The sequence below is a fragment of the Prunus avium genome, chromosome 5, assembly GCF_965620075.1.
Source record: "Prunus avium chromosome 5, drPruAviu1.hap1.1, whole genome shotgun sequence".
NCBI classification, from domain to species: Eukaryota; Viridiplantae; Streptophyta; class Magnoliopsida; order Rosales; family Rosaceae; genus Prunus; species Prunus avium.
The window spans coordinates 25,509,325-25,526,275 of record NC_142288.1 but is presented as its reverse complement, the minus strand read 5'-3'; the positions used below and the strand labels follow the sequence as shown (position 1 = coordinate 25,526,275).

At 38.3% G+C, this 16,951-nt stretch overlaps 5 protein-coding genes across 5 annotated transcripts; 1 reads left to right on the top strand and 4 right to left on the bottom strand.

Moving 5' to 3' along the window:
- Window positions 1-41: 41 nt before the first annotated feature.
- On the top strand, window positions 42-1,756 carry LOC110752156 (uncharacterized). Its single transcript, XM_021952759.2, has 2 exons — window positions 42-631; window positions 1,048-1,756. The coding sequence occupies exons 1-2, from the start codon at window positions 538-540 to the stop codon at window positions 1,542-1,544; spliced, it is 591 nt and encodes a 196-aa protein (XP_021808451.2). The 5' UTR covers window positions 42-537; the 3' UTR covers window positions 1,545-1,756.
- An 87-nt stretch (window positions 1,757-1,843) lies between these two features.
- NDPK2 (nucleoside diphosphate kinase 2) lies at window positions 1,844-3,991 on the bottom strand. The gene is made up of 7 exons (XM_021952746.2): window positions 3,706-3,991; window positions 3,532-3,588; window positions 3,144-3,230; window positions 2,648-2,728; window positions 2,414-2,526; window positions 2,224-2,273; window positions 1,844-2,126 (listed from the first exon to the last, which is right to left on the bottom strand). Exons 1-7 carry the CDS (start codon window positions 3,946-3,948, stop codon window positions 2,059-2,061), a joined length of 699 nt encoding a protein of 232 aa, XP_021808438.1. The 5' UTR covers window positions 3,949-3,991; the 3' UTR covers window positions 1,844-2,058.
- A 614-nt stretch (window positions 3,992-4,605) lies between these two features.
- On the bottom strand, window positions 4,606-6,610 carry LOC110752140 (GRAS family protein RAD1-like). Its single transcript, XM_021952745.2, has one exon. The coding sequence runs from the start codon at window positions 6,592-6,594 to the stop codon at window positions 5,005-5,007; it is 1,590 nt and encodes a 529-aa protein (XP_021808437.1). The 5' UTR covers window positions 6,595-6,610; the 3' UTR covers window positions 4,606-5,004.
- A 3,770-nt stretch (window positions 6,611-10,380) lies between these two features.
- LOC110752158 (uncharacterized) lies at window positions 10,381-10,953 on the bottom strand. Its single transcript, XM_021952762.2, has one exon. The coding sequence runs from the start codon at window positions 10,819-10,821 to the stop codon at window positions 10,609-10,611; it is 213 nt and encodes a 70-aa protein (XP_021808454.1). The 5' UTR covers window positions 10,822-10,953; the 3' UTR covers window positions 10,381-10,608.
- Window positions 10,954-13,611: 2,658 nt separating this feature from the next.
- LOC110752146 (uncharacterized) lies at window positions 13,612-15,715 on the bottom strand. The gene has a single exon (XM_021952750.2). The coding sequence runs from the start codon at window positions 15,530-15,532 to the stop codon at window positions 14,162-14,164; it is 1,371 nt and encodes a 456-aa protein (XP_021808442.1). The 5' UTR covers window positions 15,533-15,715; the 3' UTR covers window positions 13,612-14,161.
- Window positions 15,716-16,951: the final 1,236 nt, after the last annotated feature.

The following is a 16,951-nucleotide window of genomic DNA, read 5'->3' as shown; positions in this document are numbered from 1 at the left end:
CAAAATTAAGCGACTGAAATAAAAGCAGCTCCCCTAGGCTTTCTGGTAGCCCAAAGAGAACAAAACCCAAAACATAAATAAAAACAAAAACAAAAAGAATGTTCTTTTAATTTAAGAGAAGATAAAACATGAAAGTTCAGAAATTTATTGGAGGGTAGGGTATGAAAATAATAATGATAAAAACAAAAGTGTAAATAAATTGTTATAGAAGCACTTCTGAAATAATGCAATTTTAAAATTGATTCCACACAGAATTTAGATTATTTTTACTCTTATTAACCCCAAAATTAAAAAAAGCATAACTGCAATGGGTTTGGACATTTTAGGTCAGGCGGACATTGGGCCGGAGCCCAAAGTGAAAGAGTTCAAAGCACGCTTCCCGCCCTTTCTTTGAGTCTTTGCCGCGCCCATCCTCACTTTTGTCTCCTTCTCCCTCTCTCTTGTCAAAGTGAGGAGGATATCGGATGATTCAGATTTCAGATCTGTGCGTGTGTGTGTGTGAGTGCGGTCGAGAAGAGAGAGAGAGAGTGAGTGAAAATGTTTGGGAGAATAAGAGCGTCTTCTTGTCCGGCCGAGAGCCTGGAGAGACCGCCGTCCAAGATTCTCAAAGACGATTCTCTCTCCATCTACGGTATACACCCACTCACTACTACTCTTACTTTTTTGCGATCAATTTTTTTACCCTCAGATTCAAATATGATGTGTTGTTTGCTTGAGGCTTTTGATTTTCAATTGAACACTACAAGGGGCTTTGATTTGTCACATAAAAGAGTTTGTTCCGGCGACAAAGTTTTCCGTCGCTTTGTCACCTGGCACCGCTATTTTCTGCCTGCCGCCTGTTTGATAATATGTTTCGCTGACATTTATATGAAACCCCTGCTATTGAGACTGTTTCTTGTTGCTCACTGTGATGCTAAAGTCATATCTCAATATTTTATTTTGGAAGATATGTGCAATAAATTGGTTGAACAAAATTTCACTTGGGTATGCATCTGCTAGGGCACCAACACTGATTGTCGTCATGAATTTCCCTTTTCTTTGATGCAGAGGCTACACTTATGAAGCTTAAATTGGGTTCTAAACGCAATTCGAGTCCATGCTCTAATGAGGTTGTAGGGGAGATAGATAACGGTTCTACTTCAAGCTCTTCCAATTCGGAGCCAATGAAGATAGATGCGAACTGTGCTTCTGCAGCGGCTTCTCAGGGTCATATAGAGGTGGCCAGCTCTCCCCAGGAGCAGGAGGAGTTTATGACATTAGACACAGATTGTTCTTCAGTAACAAGTTCGACAAGTTCTACTGATTGCCATTCTTTGGGTACCTCGAAACAGCAACGGAGTACAAACGTTTCAGTTCTCTACATGTTTTCTAAATTTAGGAGAGCTCAAGAGGATATCTGCTTATCCTCTGGAGATGCAATGACAATAGAGAGTGCTAGTATTTCTCCAAGTTCTAGCGGTTGCCAATCTCTTAACAGCACAGAACAACATTTGGAAAAGGAATGTGTCAACTCTTTACCTGCTAGGCACATATGCATGCTCTGAGTTGGGTTTATAAAATGGGTTTTGGGTTGTGCCTGATTTGGCACTGGGAATCTGATGTGGTCTTTGTGTTTTATTGATCAGTTGAAAGCCAATTTTTTGTTGTTGTTGTAATTTTATAATCCCAATTATGAGGGAATGCTTAATGTATGGGAAATTATGTCAGCCATCAGCAAGCAAAGATATGTGATGAAGTTTTAGTGTTTCGTTTGTCATCGATGAGCAATTTCAGTACAATGTCCTGATTTAGTTTGAAAGCTTGTGAACACTTCCATGGTAAGCACAGGAGAAATCTTTCAAAATCTATCAAGGCACTCATATTAATTAAGAATCGATACAACACCACAAGGAATATAAGGTACAAAAAATTATTGAAGCTTCTCAAAATTACAGATTTAACATGTAATTCCTGAGGGGTTATTGTCTAAGATCACATATAAATGATACAACGATACATATGCTCAGAAAACTCTTTCAAAACTGTGTCCCTTGCTAGAACTGAGCATTTAAGTGACAATCACTCCCTCAACCATGGTTCTTGGGCTGGCGTCCACTGACATAATTCACCTTCTTTGAACCAGAGAGCTGCATAGTGCAAATAGTGAATGAGAAAGAAAAGTGGGAGGGGTTGGAGAAGAGAAATATCCATCAGAGAAGAGTAAATACCAAAAAGAAAGCCTACCTATTTCGCGCTTGCCATTTTCAGGGCTGTCACTCCCATGAACGACATTCCTGCCAACATTTTCATACAAGACCTTGTCCCATTAGATTTCAATTCTCATCAAGTGAAAACAAGACAAGTTCCAACCTGACTTAATACACATATATGATGATATATCATAATTCAACTACCAAAGGGTAAGGAGCCCAACCTTCCTGTTTGAACAGCAAGATCCCCTCTTATAGTTCCCGGTTCAGCTTGAAGAGGATTTGTAGACCCAATTAACTTACGTGCTGCTGCGACCACACCAACACCCTCCCATGCCTTGCAAGCAGTGCATCATTATCAGTATTCTTGTAATAAATTAGCTAACATATACCTTAGATTCATTGATTTCCATGGAATACACAAAATAGATGAAAAAATAAGGGTGAATCATACATACCATACACACAACTGGGCCAGATACAATGTAGTCGATCAATTTAGGGAAGAAAGACTTTCCCTTGAGATCCTTGTAGTGCTCCTGAAACAACAAAAGTCACACATTATACATATAAGAGTTACATAGTCAGATCATATCAACTTTTCCGTGAGTTACATAATGCTCCTGAACATTGTAAATGAGATTACAATTACGTGTTTCTGCAGATTGATTGCACAGAATACAGAATACATAATACATAGTAAATGAGAGATTGAATCTCGCAACCCGTCATGGCCACTCCAGCATACAACTCCAAATTTTTTTCTTTTTCAATTGAAATTATTTTCTCCTTGGACTTTGAGCACAAACTGCTTATTATGAATGCTCCATTTGCTTAATTCATCAAATAGGTGAATTAAAAAGTGTGAGCACACAGAACTACTAGAATCTCAAAATGTACAGTTGAAAGCTTTTTTTTTGGCTTTTATAAGGGAGCGAAAGAAAAGAGCCAAACCTCTGCCAAATCTTGGGGGCACTGGAACAGCTTCAAGCCAGTCAGTTTAAACCCCTTCTTCTCAAACCTTGAGATTATCTCTCCAACCTAAAAAATTCAATTTCAAATTATATGGACACAATTAAGAATACCAAGATTAAATTATACTGAATTTAAAAAATAAAGTAAAAAGGTTTTTCTACACCCCAGTCAATCAATTGGGGTCAATCAAAATTCAAGTTTTTGTCTTTTCAGAGCCCCAACGATTGAAAATTCCAGGGCTCAATCAAAATTTGAAATTTCATAAATTCCCCAAAGTCTTACCAGCTGCCATTGCCAATTAGCCCAACACAACATGCAGCTGTTAAAAGTTGAACAAATAAATAATGGAAATGGAGAATTAGCTTACAAGGCCACGCTGAACTCCATCAGGTTTCACCATTATGTATGTCTCATCAACTTGTTCCTGAAAACACATAGACGAATTAAAATTCCATAAATTTCAATTGGGTTTCCACTAAATTTTAAGCAAAAACAAGGGTTATCAATAATTCTTGAAAAGAGAAAGAGGGTAGGGGCAAACCAGTGAAGCAACCAAGTGGGGAAGAAAGATGCGAGGTTTGGCGAGGGTTTTAGCATGAGGACGAGATGGGAAAAATGAGAAAAGATGGCACTTTGAAGGGAATGCTGATAGCTGGTGGTGACGGGTGCGTAGGTGATTCTTGTGGTGGGTGTAGGATAAGCTGCAGCTTCTCTCAGCTGCTGAGCGTTGAAGGGATGAGGAAAAACACGGACTTGCTCCGCCAAACACTGCCAGAGTCTCCATTCTGTCTGTGCTTCTCTATCCCCTCTTGTTCTATCTCTGCACGTGTTTATATATTGTATTTACTTTCTTATTTGAATTTCTATTTATTTTTAATAAAAATATATATATTACTCCCAGGAATTTCTCTGATGAATATCCCCTTCAAATAATGCCAAAAATATTCTTGTGCAAGTTTCTTTTTCTTTTCATGTTTAAGTCCAAAACAATATGTTCAATTCTATTTTTCTCCTTATGTGACTACTATGTGATGATAGATATAGGCACTATATATATATTTTTTTTAGTTGAAGCGATAGTCTAAACTACAGAGGAGGGAGTTTCACACACACACACAACCAAGGTGCTATGGGGGTTCAAACGTGAGACTTTTGCAAGCCAAAACCCTTTTCCACTCGGCTAGACTCCGTTGTCATAGATGTAATGTAAGCACATATTATATAAAACCAGTGACATCCAACAACCTGTCGTCAAGTATTGTCATCTCAACTTCAATTCTTTTCCTAGTTCAGCAAAATGAACCAGAATTAACTCTCCAATTGTGTGTTCTTCCACATAGTGTACTTGCTCTTATTTACTGATGACAAGACATATAATTATATAGCCAATTGATGCTACGGAATCTGAACTCTTTAGAATTCTTCTTTATCAGAGACAGTGTGGGACTTTCCTATTTTTCATCACCAAGCTACATTAAAGGGGTGACCTCTGTGATTGTCACCTTTGGTCATTAAAGAATCAAAGAAATGTTGTTTTGTACAATTGAAATTCAGCCTATATGCACACCAAGACCAAGCCACCAAGGCTTCTTCTTTATTCCATCTGTTTAATCACCCAAACAGCTCAAATTGAAAGCCAAACTCACTTATTTTCTAACTGCTCCAACACAGTCTGCAGCCATTGACATAGAAACAAAGTCACCCAAGTCTCCCTTCCAAGAATCCTGGATTGTTTTATTTGAACTTAAGCTGAACTGTGAGTTGGGATTTTTTTTTTCTTTTTTGTTTTTTTTGAAACTGAGCTCTGAGTTGGGATTTAGGAACCAAATCAAAGGTTTAATTAGCACTTCCAGCAGGAGGCAGCAACAATGGGCTTGGATTTCCAACCAAGAACCAAGCAACCCTTTTCTTCCAAAATGGTGTAGCCTTCACACACCTTGATCTTCCCAAGCCATTGCTTGGCATTAACCAGCATCTTAATAGGTGCAGCCTGAAATCCTGCACGGCTCATTCTCCGGCGCCACTGATCAACCCTCTCATGCCTCTCCACCCTTGCCGGTCCCTCGCAGCTGATTATGTTCTTGATCTCCTCAGCAAAGTAGAATTGTTCCATCTTGGCACGCCGAGTGTCGTATTTTGGTAGCATGGCATCTAGGGAGTCAAAGATTGCAGAGTAATAGTGCAGTGCCTCCATAAATCTCCCAAGAAAAAATGGTCCATTGTGGCTTGAGTCTTGCTCAACAAGAACCAAGATTTTTGGTGAGAGCTCATGAACCATCTGCAGAACTGAATTAAGAGCTCCTCTGCTTTCTTTCACCACACAATGCAACTGAAGAATGCTATTGACAACCAAGACTTCACCATCAAGCAGTTTGATGTCCTCAGGACGCAGGTTTTCCAAGTTGCTTTCCACCACTGAAAACTCCAAATTTATTCCCAAGCTGTCAGCATAGGCCTCAAGCTCATCCCCAATGATTTGCAATCTGTCACCAAACAGGCCAACACCAGTTATTCTTAGGCGGCTAGGTGGCTGGCCTGCACGCGTAGCGAGGCTTTCGATCAAGCCGCGCCACTGGTCTCCATGTGGCAAACCAAGGGTCATCCCCAAGTCCACCACATGAACAAAACTCTCTCCCTCAAAGGCTTCCAATATTGATGAATTGGCCACAAAATGACCAAACTGAATATGGGGGCAAATCTCATAAACAAGGCGCAATGCCTCTTCCTTCTTGTCCAAGGCAAAATCTTTGGCGTTCATTGGGGATCCAATGAACCCAACAGCCCCAAGTGGTTGAACCAGGGCTAGGCGGTTCGCAAGGCCTTGGACAAAACACGAAGCCACACGCTGAAAAGAAGAGCCAAAGACCAAAGCATTGGCCCGAAGCTCAGACAGTAAAGCGGAGGCATGTGACTTATCACGACAAGCAACAGCTTCAGCACAAGCAATGAGGAGCTGAACAAGCCTCATCCCATCAGCAGTTCCATCCTCCTCTGCTCCATTTCCCTCAGCATTGGTCATGGCTGCTGCTGCCTCTTCAACAGCCTCAGCAGCAAGGTATCTTTGTGTATAAGTCCATATATGGTCTCGGAAATGAAGCCTTGGTAAGGTGTTCAAGCTATTCGTGCTGCTGCTGCGGCTGATGCTGCCGTTGGTAACACAACTGTTATTGCTTCCGCCACTATAAAGGCTGTTATGACTTGACATGGATTCGGCGATACTTATAGTTCTTTTCAGCCTCTTGTGGTCTCCGCTTTCATCCGAATAAGGGAGGGTCAAGGCAGAAGCATTGCCCTCCTTCAATAAGGGCATGTATGGATAAGAATAGCAAGACGTGGCAGAGTGACTGATAAGATCAAGAGCACTCATTTTATTAGTCCTTTCATGATTGATCATGTACTCTTCTGGCATGAAGTTCCGCCTAGGAGCCATTTCTTGAGCCTATCCTTCAAAGAATATTCAACAACGCTCTGAAAGGCCCTATTGCCAAGCAAAAGGACTTAAATAGGCCAATATTCCAGCTCTCTCTTGTTGTCGGAGCTAACAAGGAGAAAATTATAAAACTCGAAATAAGAATTTAGACGAATAGATGTCTTCTTGGAGGTAAACACACTAAATTTTAAGGTTTAGACCAATCCAAAGACAAGGCAGCCTCTGCTACACTCCAAGAATCTTGGATTTTACAGTTCGTTCCTCTATCATTTCTATGCTGCTGTAATTGAAATACCTTCTTTGGTATATGTCATTTTCTGCATTGTCCTATTCTCTCTACAGTCTCCTGCCCTTTTTACCTCCTTTAACCTTTTACACAGTAGCAGAGAGAAATTTTTCTCTAAGCCATTTCATACATCAATCCAGATTCCAGCCAATTGGCTAAAAAACCTCTCCAATGTTTTTGGGTAGACTAAGGTTCTTGCAGAAAACAAGGTTTTCTTACTGGCCCTTTCAATGACACTTTGGAGGTGGTGATCCCTAAGAAAGCTGATTTTTTCTAAGTTTCATTTCATGGGTTGTAATTTGTAAATACCAACTTCCATGTCTCCATTCACCAATTAGATTTTACGATCATCTTTTGCATGTGCGCATAAATTATGAACAATTTAAGCAAGTGGGTTTTGTTTGTCAAAGTGAAAATTGTAGGCCAATTTATGAACCAGTCAGTGAGGATTGTCCCCCCATGTTAAATTTTGTTGCATGAAGACCAGACCAACCCCCAAAATGCATTTTCAATTGAAGTGATTCAGTTTTGCCGGCTTGCTTGAAAACAATGAGAAAATACAAGCAGATACATGTGAAAATAATGGCGATGCATTGGGACGTCATAGAGCCCTCTACGCTTCTATTTGTCTGCACCTATGTGTTTTATTCCAATAATTCAACAATAATATATGGCTTGCTCATTTTTCTAATTAATAATTTGTGCCCCTCGATCGATAAGATCAGTGTAGCATATTCTAAGCCTTCATATTTTGCAACAAGAAATTCAACTCAGTTAGCTCTTATGTTCCCTTGCCTGGTCAAGTGTCACCGTGCCTTGTAACCGAAGAAAGAAAGAAAAAAACGCGTTACCGCGGCACCTATAACTGTCATGTAATGGTCGGGCAGCCGCAGCAAGGGAAGCTTCTGCTGCAGAAGCTTATGTTTAGTTGTTCTTCATTCTAAGCTAAATCATTAGCATATTGCATTGCACGCAGGCTTTGTGCAGATCAATGATTTTAAAATTAAGAATAGGCAACAGCTCATTCTTCTTATATAACCAATAAAACTAGATTTTTGTTTTTGTTTTTTTATTAAAGGCCAAAGGCCAAAAAATTTATTTATCAATATAATGCAAAGAACACAAATCATCTTGAAAGTAAGAGTCTCCATCCAATAACATGTCTCATTACAAGACAAAGAAAATTTAACTAATTGATAAGCCACAAAATTACATTGACGAGGTTGATGTCGCAAGAATACGAATACGAATCGACGGAGTAACTCTTTCAGTCCCTCTATCAACTCTCCTTCCATGCTTATGTCAAATTCCTCTATCAACCTAGAAAAACTAGATATTTTACTTCTTATTTTATGCACTACAATAAAATTATGATAGAATAAATTGGCTTTGAAAGAAAAGAGGGACCATTGAGCAAGAAAATTTGGATTGATACTACAAATAAATATTAACAATGAACAAGACCCACTAAGTACCTTTAAAAATAATATATATTGTACAGAAATATAAATTTTATTTAAAAAAAATAATTGTGATATCAACACGGGCCCTAGAAATTGACTTTGTTTGTATGTATAAATCAATAGACTAAAAACACTACATTGGCCAAAAATAGTAATGGAACAGAAACATCAATTTTACTCTCCATTTGAATATTTGGGTTTGTGCTGTCAAACATACAATGTAATGAATTCATTTCCATGGGGAGGTCCCATTCCCCTACTATCTTGTTGGTTCTGGAATTCAATTCCTTCACAAACTCACAATCTGTTAAATTTAGGCATTGTCTGTCTATATCTTTGCATGCTGGGAATGGATAGATCATGTGAGGTTCCAGGAAGGCAGAGGGTTTTGGGCTTCACTAAGAGCATGTCCACCCATGAAGGCTAAGGCAAGGTTAAGGCAAGGCAAGGGCTGCCACTATTCACGTGAATAGTGGCAGTCTTGCCTTAGTTGGTTCCACCCTTGGAAGGCTAGGGTAAGGGCAAATACTATTTATATGAGGTATGAATAGATGAATTTGTATAGAGTTTTTGGTGTGGGAAATAAAGAATATGCCTAGGTATTTATTTTAAAAAAATTTGGATTTTTTGGTTTTTTTTTTCTCCTTTTTTTTCCATTTTTTTTCAAATTTTTTTGGTTGCTGACGTCATTATGACGTCAGCATTGCATCATCCTGCCCAGGCAGCAGCTCGGGCTGAATTTGCCTGTGGGCTTGCCTGGGCTCGTGGGACCCAGCTCTTGCCCGGGCTGGATTTCCTGCGCTGGAGGGGGAAATGGGCTGGCGGGGGGCCTTTTGCCCAGGCAGGGCTCCTACTCTGGAGGTGCTCTAAGGGGCTACAATGCATTCATCAGGGCTGGATTTCTTGCTTGGTTCATTTGATTTTTACCCACTAGTTGAAATTGACTTGGGAATTTGGATAGATTCGCCACACAAGGAGTTACATTGTTCTATCCTAGCTTATAATGTTAGATGTACATGTACACCCGATGTTTTGTGTTTGAATCTCTTTCTCAATATCGCTCGTATAAAAATAGAAATAAAAATATGCTAGACAATTAGAACCGTTCCCCAAATAGTAAAGTTCTTTCAAAAATAATCCTCCGGTAATTCATCCACGAAATAATCCTCCTATAATTCATCCAGAAAATAATGTAAATTTGAGGAGAAATCACTTAAAACCCAAGTGCAACTATTCCTAGTTTCCCCAAATTTGGAACATCCCCAAGCTTCTCTCCAAATCACTTATATCACTCACTTGGACTCATGTAAAACAGCCAAATGAATTTTGTGGGACATAAATTTCGACATGCATATATCATTTCCATTACTGCATTTGGCTGGGGCCTCATTGCAATCTTATCCATGGATCACTTGGATATGATCAGAAGAAGGAACAATTAAGCACATCATCAATAGTAGGAGGGTTGGCTTTGGTTCATGTCCAATTAGGAATTTGGCATAGAGTTGCCCCATGTGTTATGTACTGAATATTCCTCATCTAAAACTGTTTGTAATTGGTTAGTAATTATACACTTGTGGCTCTCCCATGTTTAATGTGGAATCAATCTCGAATTTAGGAGTGATACTTTTAGTCGCTTAAGCTACAAGTCCTCTTGTCTTTGTTGCGTATGTTTTTTTTTTTGTTCCGTATATGTATTGGATATTTATGATTTAGATAACATGGTACATGATGACTATGCCACAACAGCCCCACAAGCTAGCTATGGAAACCAAATCTGGATTCAAATTTCAAGCACGTACTTGTAAGCTATAGTGGAATTAGCACTGCTGCTTACTTTTCTTACATTTGTTTGTCTACTTTTGCTTAGAAATTTAATTTGGTTGCGCCAATTGTAAGCTAAGAAATCTCCCCTGGATAAAAATTAGAGGGTAAAATTTAAAAAAGAAAAAACATATAAAATTCTTCCAAATTTCCAAGATGGAGGAGCTCTCTAGGCCGGCCATGCAACACTGCAGCTTCCATGTATACTGCTACTTTTCTCAGTGCTTAAATATATTCAAATTTCATATATAGACAAAGGAAGAGTTACAATACAAGAATTATTATGCTAAATGAAATTCATACTCATACTACAACAGTAAAAACTATAAAATTTGAAAAGAAAAAAAAAAACAAGGGGAAGGATTTGAGGTACCCTTCATATATATATGGGAACTAGCTTAGCTGAAATTTAATTTTAACTATAAATGTAAGCCTGGCTAGCTATGGATACGAAGGAGCGCAGACGATGCAAGCAAGCAAGAGAATGGCAGTGGAAGCTCCATCTTCTTCAACATTGGAGGTGCTCCTCTTGAATTTGCAGACTTTGCTTTTGTTGCACTGTATTTGCTTCTGCTGCTGCTGGTGATGGTATTGCTGCTTCTGTTCTTGTTGTTGCTGCCTTCTCTTCATTGCTTCTTCCACTTTAGAAACCATCTTGGTCTTGGTTTACTTCAAAATTCAAAATAAAGCAGTTCAATTCAGAAAAGGAAAAAGAAAAGAAATAATGAGTTCAAAAGACTGAGAGAGAGAAGGAGGGGACAGAGTGTTTGCTTGGGGAACAGACATACATGCTCTTCTCAATTTATAGCAAAGCACTCTCACTTCTGTAATCCCAAAAATACCCCTTGGAATATGTTTATACATACATATGTCAGTTCGCAATTTGCAAGTGAAGGAGGAATGACTTCTTACATGTAAGGAGCCGAACAGGGCCGTCTTAGTAATTGTATGACTTGGTCGTTGTAAGATTTTTAGATAGAATACGCAAGTGGAATGAGGCCATTTGTGTGTTAAATGGATGGGGTCATAATTGCCAACATGTTTCAGTGTCTGGTCTTTTTCCAAAATCACCACAACAGTTACTACAGCTGCCTCTGCATTGAAAATTTGAAATATGTATCTTTCATTCAAGTTTTGAAAGGCAAGCTTTGTGACCTGAGTTAGGAAACAAACTGATTTACTTTGTATAATTTAAAATCTAACAAACATACTCATGTTTTATCGCCCTATTTAACACTTTTCGTTTCAATAGTTCGCCCTCAAATTCGTTTTAGTCCTAATATTTGGGATCAATTGTCAAAAAAGTTGACGGTATGTCTAGTTTGGAGAAAAACTTACATGTTACGGGTTGCTTGTCCTCTTTTACTCAGCGTGAGAAGAGAAACGAAAAGAATAGAGTGATGAAATCATGCCTTGTAATTTTTTTCCTAATTTGAACAAAAAAGACATAGTCGAAAATTTTTAGATACAATACAAAGGTAAGTTCAAAGTGAGATTAAAATCAAACTAGATGGATTTTCAGGAACAAAGAAAAAGAAGAAAAAAGATCAAGTAGATAGATGAAATTGCAGTGTACTTAATGCTATTATTATACTATGTATGTATAGTATAAACAATAATACACATATATATACCAGAGTCATGTAGCAGACTGGCACTACATGATTTTAAATTGTAAACCACTTTCATCTAATACAAAAATCATTAATATTCTTTCTCTCCATCATCATTTTAGCCATCCGGCACACATAGGATTCTCTCCTACGTTGGAACAATGCTCAATCATAGATCAACTAATATAATTATCATAGCTGTACAAACTAAACTCACTTAAGAGCCTAGAGCTAGTCCCTTAATTAAGTATAAGAATATACAATTATATAGTTGTGTTTGAATCAGTCTCCCTTTAATTAAGTATAAGAATATACAATTACATAATTGTGCTTGAGTCAGTCGCCCATGCACAAATAGAAAACTTGCATCACCGGTTGAGAGTTGCCCGATAGCGATAGCGTGCCTAGGGTTTCATACATATCTATGATATGCATGTAAAGATTCTATATAATACAATTTGCCTTGTATTGAAGAACAAAAACAATAAAATGAAAGCTATAGAAATTGAAAGAATAAAATACAATGTAATAATAGGCAACTCTAAGCCCTTACAATAGGGATTTGAAGCTTTCACAAGTTAGTCTTTTTGTCGTTGAGTGACAGAGTCTTCATGTGCAAGACCATGTGACCATGTGTCCTTGTTCTCATCCTCTTCCAGGCTGAATGGCCTGCATAGGGCCCAAACGTTTCCCTCCATTACCTATAGTTATATAGGCTTTAAAATTTTCCTCCCCTCTATCATGCCCTAAATTTCTAATTAACCAGACCTCAATCCCTTAACTCCCACTAATTAAGTAATTTTCTCCTCAGGCAGTGTGATAGGTTATTGTTAGACTTTGAATAAGAACTATTGGATATGAGATCATCTTAAGGATCATGTCAAAGATGTGTTGATGCATCCGACGGATTACGAGGTTTGGAAATCTTTCAATCAAATTCATAAGTTATGTCTAAATGTATGATCTTGATTTGCAATTCGTAAATAATAGAGATGAATTTTAAACTATATTCTACAAACATCTCTCATTGAATAGTCAAATAAGATTAAATATGGTAATCCACCACACAATCATTGAATAGCTTATGATTTGATTATTCAACCAACTAATAAAACATCACATGAGCTTTGCTTTAAAAATATATTGGAACTTAGCTTTACTTATAGCATCTCCAACCAAATTGCCACACGAATCTTGGGTTACATGATTGGTCATATGCCTTTCATAACTTATAAAATATTGTCTTTGACTTTTCTTAACTGGGACTAAATTTTCATGAAAACAAATGCAGGGTTAGAATTCATTCAACATAAGGTGCCAAACCTCGCATTAAGTAGATGGAGATGTGTTTGTTGTGAATGAAATGGACAAGCAATGGAAAGAGAGGTAAGATTCATGAACCCATAATTCTTGGCAAACAAGGTTGCAGGGGGGCATGTTTTGAAGAAATGGGATGTTGGCAATTCTGAGAACAAGCCATTTGGGATGGTCAAGCCTTCAACTAAAGATAGGCAAATTTGCTTTGGTTGGTGTTTAGTCCTTTCCTTCTTTAAGGGCACCAAAAATACAAATTAGCCAATACATTACACAGAAGATGTATGTCTTTCCTACATTCCTAGGACTGTTCCCTGTAATATTAACGAAATTCAGTTGCCCTACTATTGGCTCTATGATTGACTAAACCACAGCCCCATTTTTCATTCCAATATTTTAGTGCAGTGGATAACAAATCAGAAGCTTTCAAATAAATTTATCAAATTGAATTGCTTTTTTCTCTTTAAAAAGAGTCTAAGGTGCCGTGGGAGGAGAGGAATTCTCATGCACACACTACCAAGGTGCCATGGGATTCGCCACACAGCTGAATTTTTATAAACATGACGAATGCCACAATATGGGAATATTATTGGAAAAATAATACGAGCCTCAACTAAATTGATCGGGAGGGCAGGGATTAGATGAATTTATACAAGCCCCAACCAAAAACCTAGACAACTGATCTCAAGGCCTCAAAAACCTGGACGCCCTTGAATGACTTGACATTTGCAGTCTCACATATGATGTCTACCAGTGGGTTCACAGCATTTAAGAAATCACTCTCAGTGCAATTCCCAGTATCCATACACAAACTACCACAAACAAGCTCACATGGTTTAGTGCTACAGATGCCGATCCATCTCAAGTTCTCAGCATTAACCAGTGGACTAAACTGGACTAAACTGTAACAAAAGCTGCAGCAATGGATATTTTGCTTTTGCTCCCTTTTACTTCTCAACCACGGAGTAAAGATCAGCATCCACAGCCAACATGGTGAAGTCAATAAACTTGGGATCCTTCAGGAGTCAAAACTGGCTCAATCATTCAATTCCATCATAGTTAGTTACTTACACATTAAAGGAACTCGAAAACCCTTGAAATTCTATCTCGCCTTCGTATGCCTTGACAATATCAGGAACCGCTGCTTCATACTTGCTCAAAATTCTCTGCCTGAAAAACTTATCAGTCATCTTGAGCACATAAGGAAAGTTAACATCTTCCTTTATGAACCCTTGTGACAACAAAAGTTGTAGAACTGAGCACCTAGGAATAATTCTCTTCTCCAAGCTAAGCAGTAAAAGGTCTGGATTCTTGGAAATCATCGATGGCTTCATATTCAATTTATTCATGAAGAAAGACATCAACTTGTGGATCTTCTTCACCGAATTAATCATACACATGGGTTGCTTTCTGAATGCTGAATAAATCTCATCTTTTGACAAACCTAGACTTCTATAGGTTTCCAACTTCTGCTCCCACAATGCCTTACTCATCCTTGCCATGGTACAAACAGCTAGAGCAAATAGCACTTCGTTGGGATCAAACCCCAACTCTTTAACATCACCAATAATCTCACTAACTCTAGAACCCCTCAGAAGCAACGTTCTTGGATTAATTAAGAACATTTTCACAATAAGTGACTCAGGTACACCATGGCTCCTAAAGATTGATACGTTCGGGTCAAGTACCTTTTCCAAATTAAATTCAAGCATCCGGTGGCATCCCTTTATAGCCTTTGAGGCACTCACATCACGGCCAAGAAACCGCATAAGCGCTTGAACACTTGGAATGATGTGCTTTTCAAGGCTCCTTGTTAGAACATAAGGCTCATTGGATAAAATTTTGGCAATGTGAAGCTCTGAAAGCCCCAAAGATTTCAAAAACTCGATCTTTGGCTTTATAGTCTTCTTTGCATCGTATATAAACAATTTAGGAAGCCTCATGGTCAAGTTTTTTATATCCTTTTCACTGAAACCATGACTTCTAAAGAGCTCAAACACCGTTTGAGCATCACTCTCAAGCACTCGTGGGTGTTTACTAAGCATTTTGGCAAGGCTAGCGCCTGAAAATCCCAAAGACTCAAACAACTTCATATTGGGCCCAAGTTTAGTGTCTAAATCAGCTAAAAGCAATCCTGGACGTTTCGTGATTAGGTTTTTTATATGGCTCTGAGTTAACCCGTGAGTTTTAAACAGGCTCAGAACCGAGTCAGGGTTGTGTGTGGCCTCAATCTGGAGCTTCTTGGCAAGTGAAATTGCTGATTCTGAGGACAACCCACATGATTTTTGGAGGTAAGAGACTGTAAAAGATTGTTGGTCTGTTAAATTCGAGAGCACTTTGATGGGTTTGCGAATGGAGGTTGAAAACAAGAAGTAGCCATGGCTGAACGGAAATGGTGAAGCTCTGTGCTTTTGTTTTGTGCAGACTAAACGAAGCATTGGATTGAGAAGTAAAAGCTTGAATATTGGTTTACCTGGCTTGTAAATGCAGCTCTATTTGAATGCTACCGATGTGCTTGAAGCATTGCCTTTCCCTTTCTCCTTGTGCAGTGCCGTTGGCTACCCTAATTGGGTTACAATACAATGAGCTGCACTTTGAGCTTTTCAGTGTTTTCACTGAACACGACGGATGTAACGACGTGTCATTTATGGTTGCATTGTCAACGACGCAACGACGTGATATGGCTTAGCCCATTTGAATGTATGTGGGCCTATAGCTGAAGATTTGAGAGGTTCGGGTATTGAGTTTCAAGACGGGCCTGACGCCACTATTTATATCAAGTATGGTTTTCTTGCCCCACCTCCCACTGCTCACCAAATTTCACCTAAGCCAAGCAATGTTTTTTAAAAATTAAAATTACAAAGTAGAGTGGAATTGGATTTGGACCGGATTGGAGTTGAATCCAAGTAAATTTTTACGGGTTCTACTTCTATAGATGAAATTTATGAGGCATATATATTGGATTGTTATTCAATTTAATAAGTTCAGTCCCAACATTTATAAGTTTACCAAATAACGAACAAAATGTATCAGTCTAAGTCACCAAACGCGGCCTAAAAACCTCTATTATAAAGAGATGGACCAAGAACACTAGTTAAGAAACCAAAAATGGAATTAAATGAAGTAAGTGGATGCCATTCATGAAAGAGTTGGATTGGATAGGGAAATTTTTGGCCCTATTGTATTGGATAATGAAATGGGTAAGGTATTGAACTTGTCCCAACTTTGGAACCTAGTAGGATTGGGTTTTATAGGTCACCTTCTCGAGGGTCGGACCATTTGCCCCAATCACTTGGGTATGTATGTATGGAGGAGAGGGAAGTCGTTTTCCTCCTTGTCCTCAATGTTTTTGTTTTCTTATTTTGAATTTATCATTAGCACCACTTTCTCTACTTTGGCCATTTGGTGTGGGAAATAAGCATAGTCTAAAATGTTATTGTGTCTTTATCATGATTATATAAAATGTCATACCTTCTCAACAATAACACACACTTTAAAACATGAAAAAGGCAGCTTTGTTGGTTGCAATGTTACATGTTCACGAGTTCTAATTGCTATCCATGCATACAAAAGAAAAGGGTTCAATGCCATTGCCATAACAACAAAATAAAGATGAAAATGAATGTTGGGGTGTGCACAAAATCTATGGTTGATATGTGGCGCAAATATTATAAAAGTGTCGAGAGAAGACTAGGTGATCAATGACTTTTTACGTACGTATATCATCTAATATGTGCTTATTTAGTCAATGATATTTAGTTTCTATTTTATTAAGAAAAATGTGAATTAAATCTCATAAAATTAGTCACTTTGAGTCCATTTTACATAAGTTGATCAATCACTTTCTACATGGAACA

What these genes read in the sequence shown, in the direction of transcription:
- LOC110752156 (XM_021952759.2), top strand. Translation starts at nt 538, where the DNA reads ATGTTTGGGAGAATAAGAGCGTCTTCTTGTCCGGCCGAGAGCCTGGAG. An exon ending in CGATTCTCTCTCCATCTACG is followed by an intron (nt 632 to 1,047) that starts GTATACACCCAC and finishes TCTTTGATGCAG; the next exon opens with AGGCTACACTTATGAAGCTT.
- NDPK2 (XM_021952746.2), bottom strand. Translation starts at nt 3,948, where the DNA reads ATGGAGACTCTGGCAGTGTTTGGCGGAGCAAGTCCGTGTTTTTCCTCA. An exon ending in CCCACTTGGTTGCTTCACTG is followed by an intron (nt 3,589 to 3,705) that starts GTTTGCCCCTAC and finishes ATGTGTTTTCAG; the next exon opens with GAACAAGTTGATGAGACATA. An exon ending in AAATGGCAAGCGCGAAATAG is followed by an intron (nt 2,127 to 2,223) that starts GTAGGCTTTCTT and finishes TGCACTATGCAG; the next exon opens with CTCTCTGGTTCAAAGAAGGT.
- LOC110752140 (XM_021952745.2), bottom strand. Translation starts at nt 6,594, where the DNA reads ATGGCTCCTAGGCGGAACTTCATGCCAGAAGAGTACATGATCAATCAT.
- LOC110752158 (XM_021952762.2), bottom strand. Translation starts at nt 10,821, where the DNA reads ATGGTTTCTAAAGTGGAAGAAGCAATGAAGAGAAGGCAGCAACAACAA.
- LOC110752146 (XM_021952750.2), bottom strand. Translation starts at nt 15,532, where the DNA reads ATGCTTCGTTTAGTCTGCACAAAACAAAAGCACAGAGCTTCACCATTT.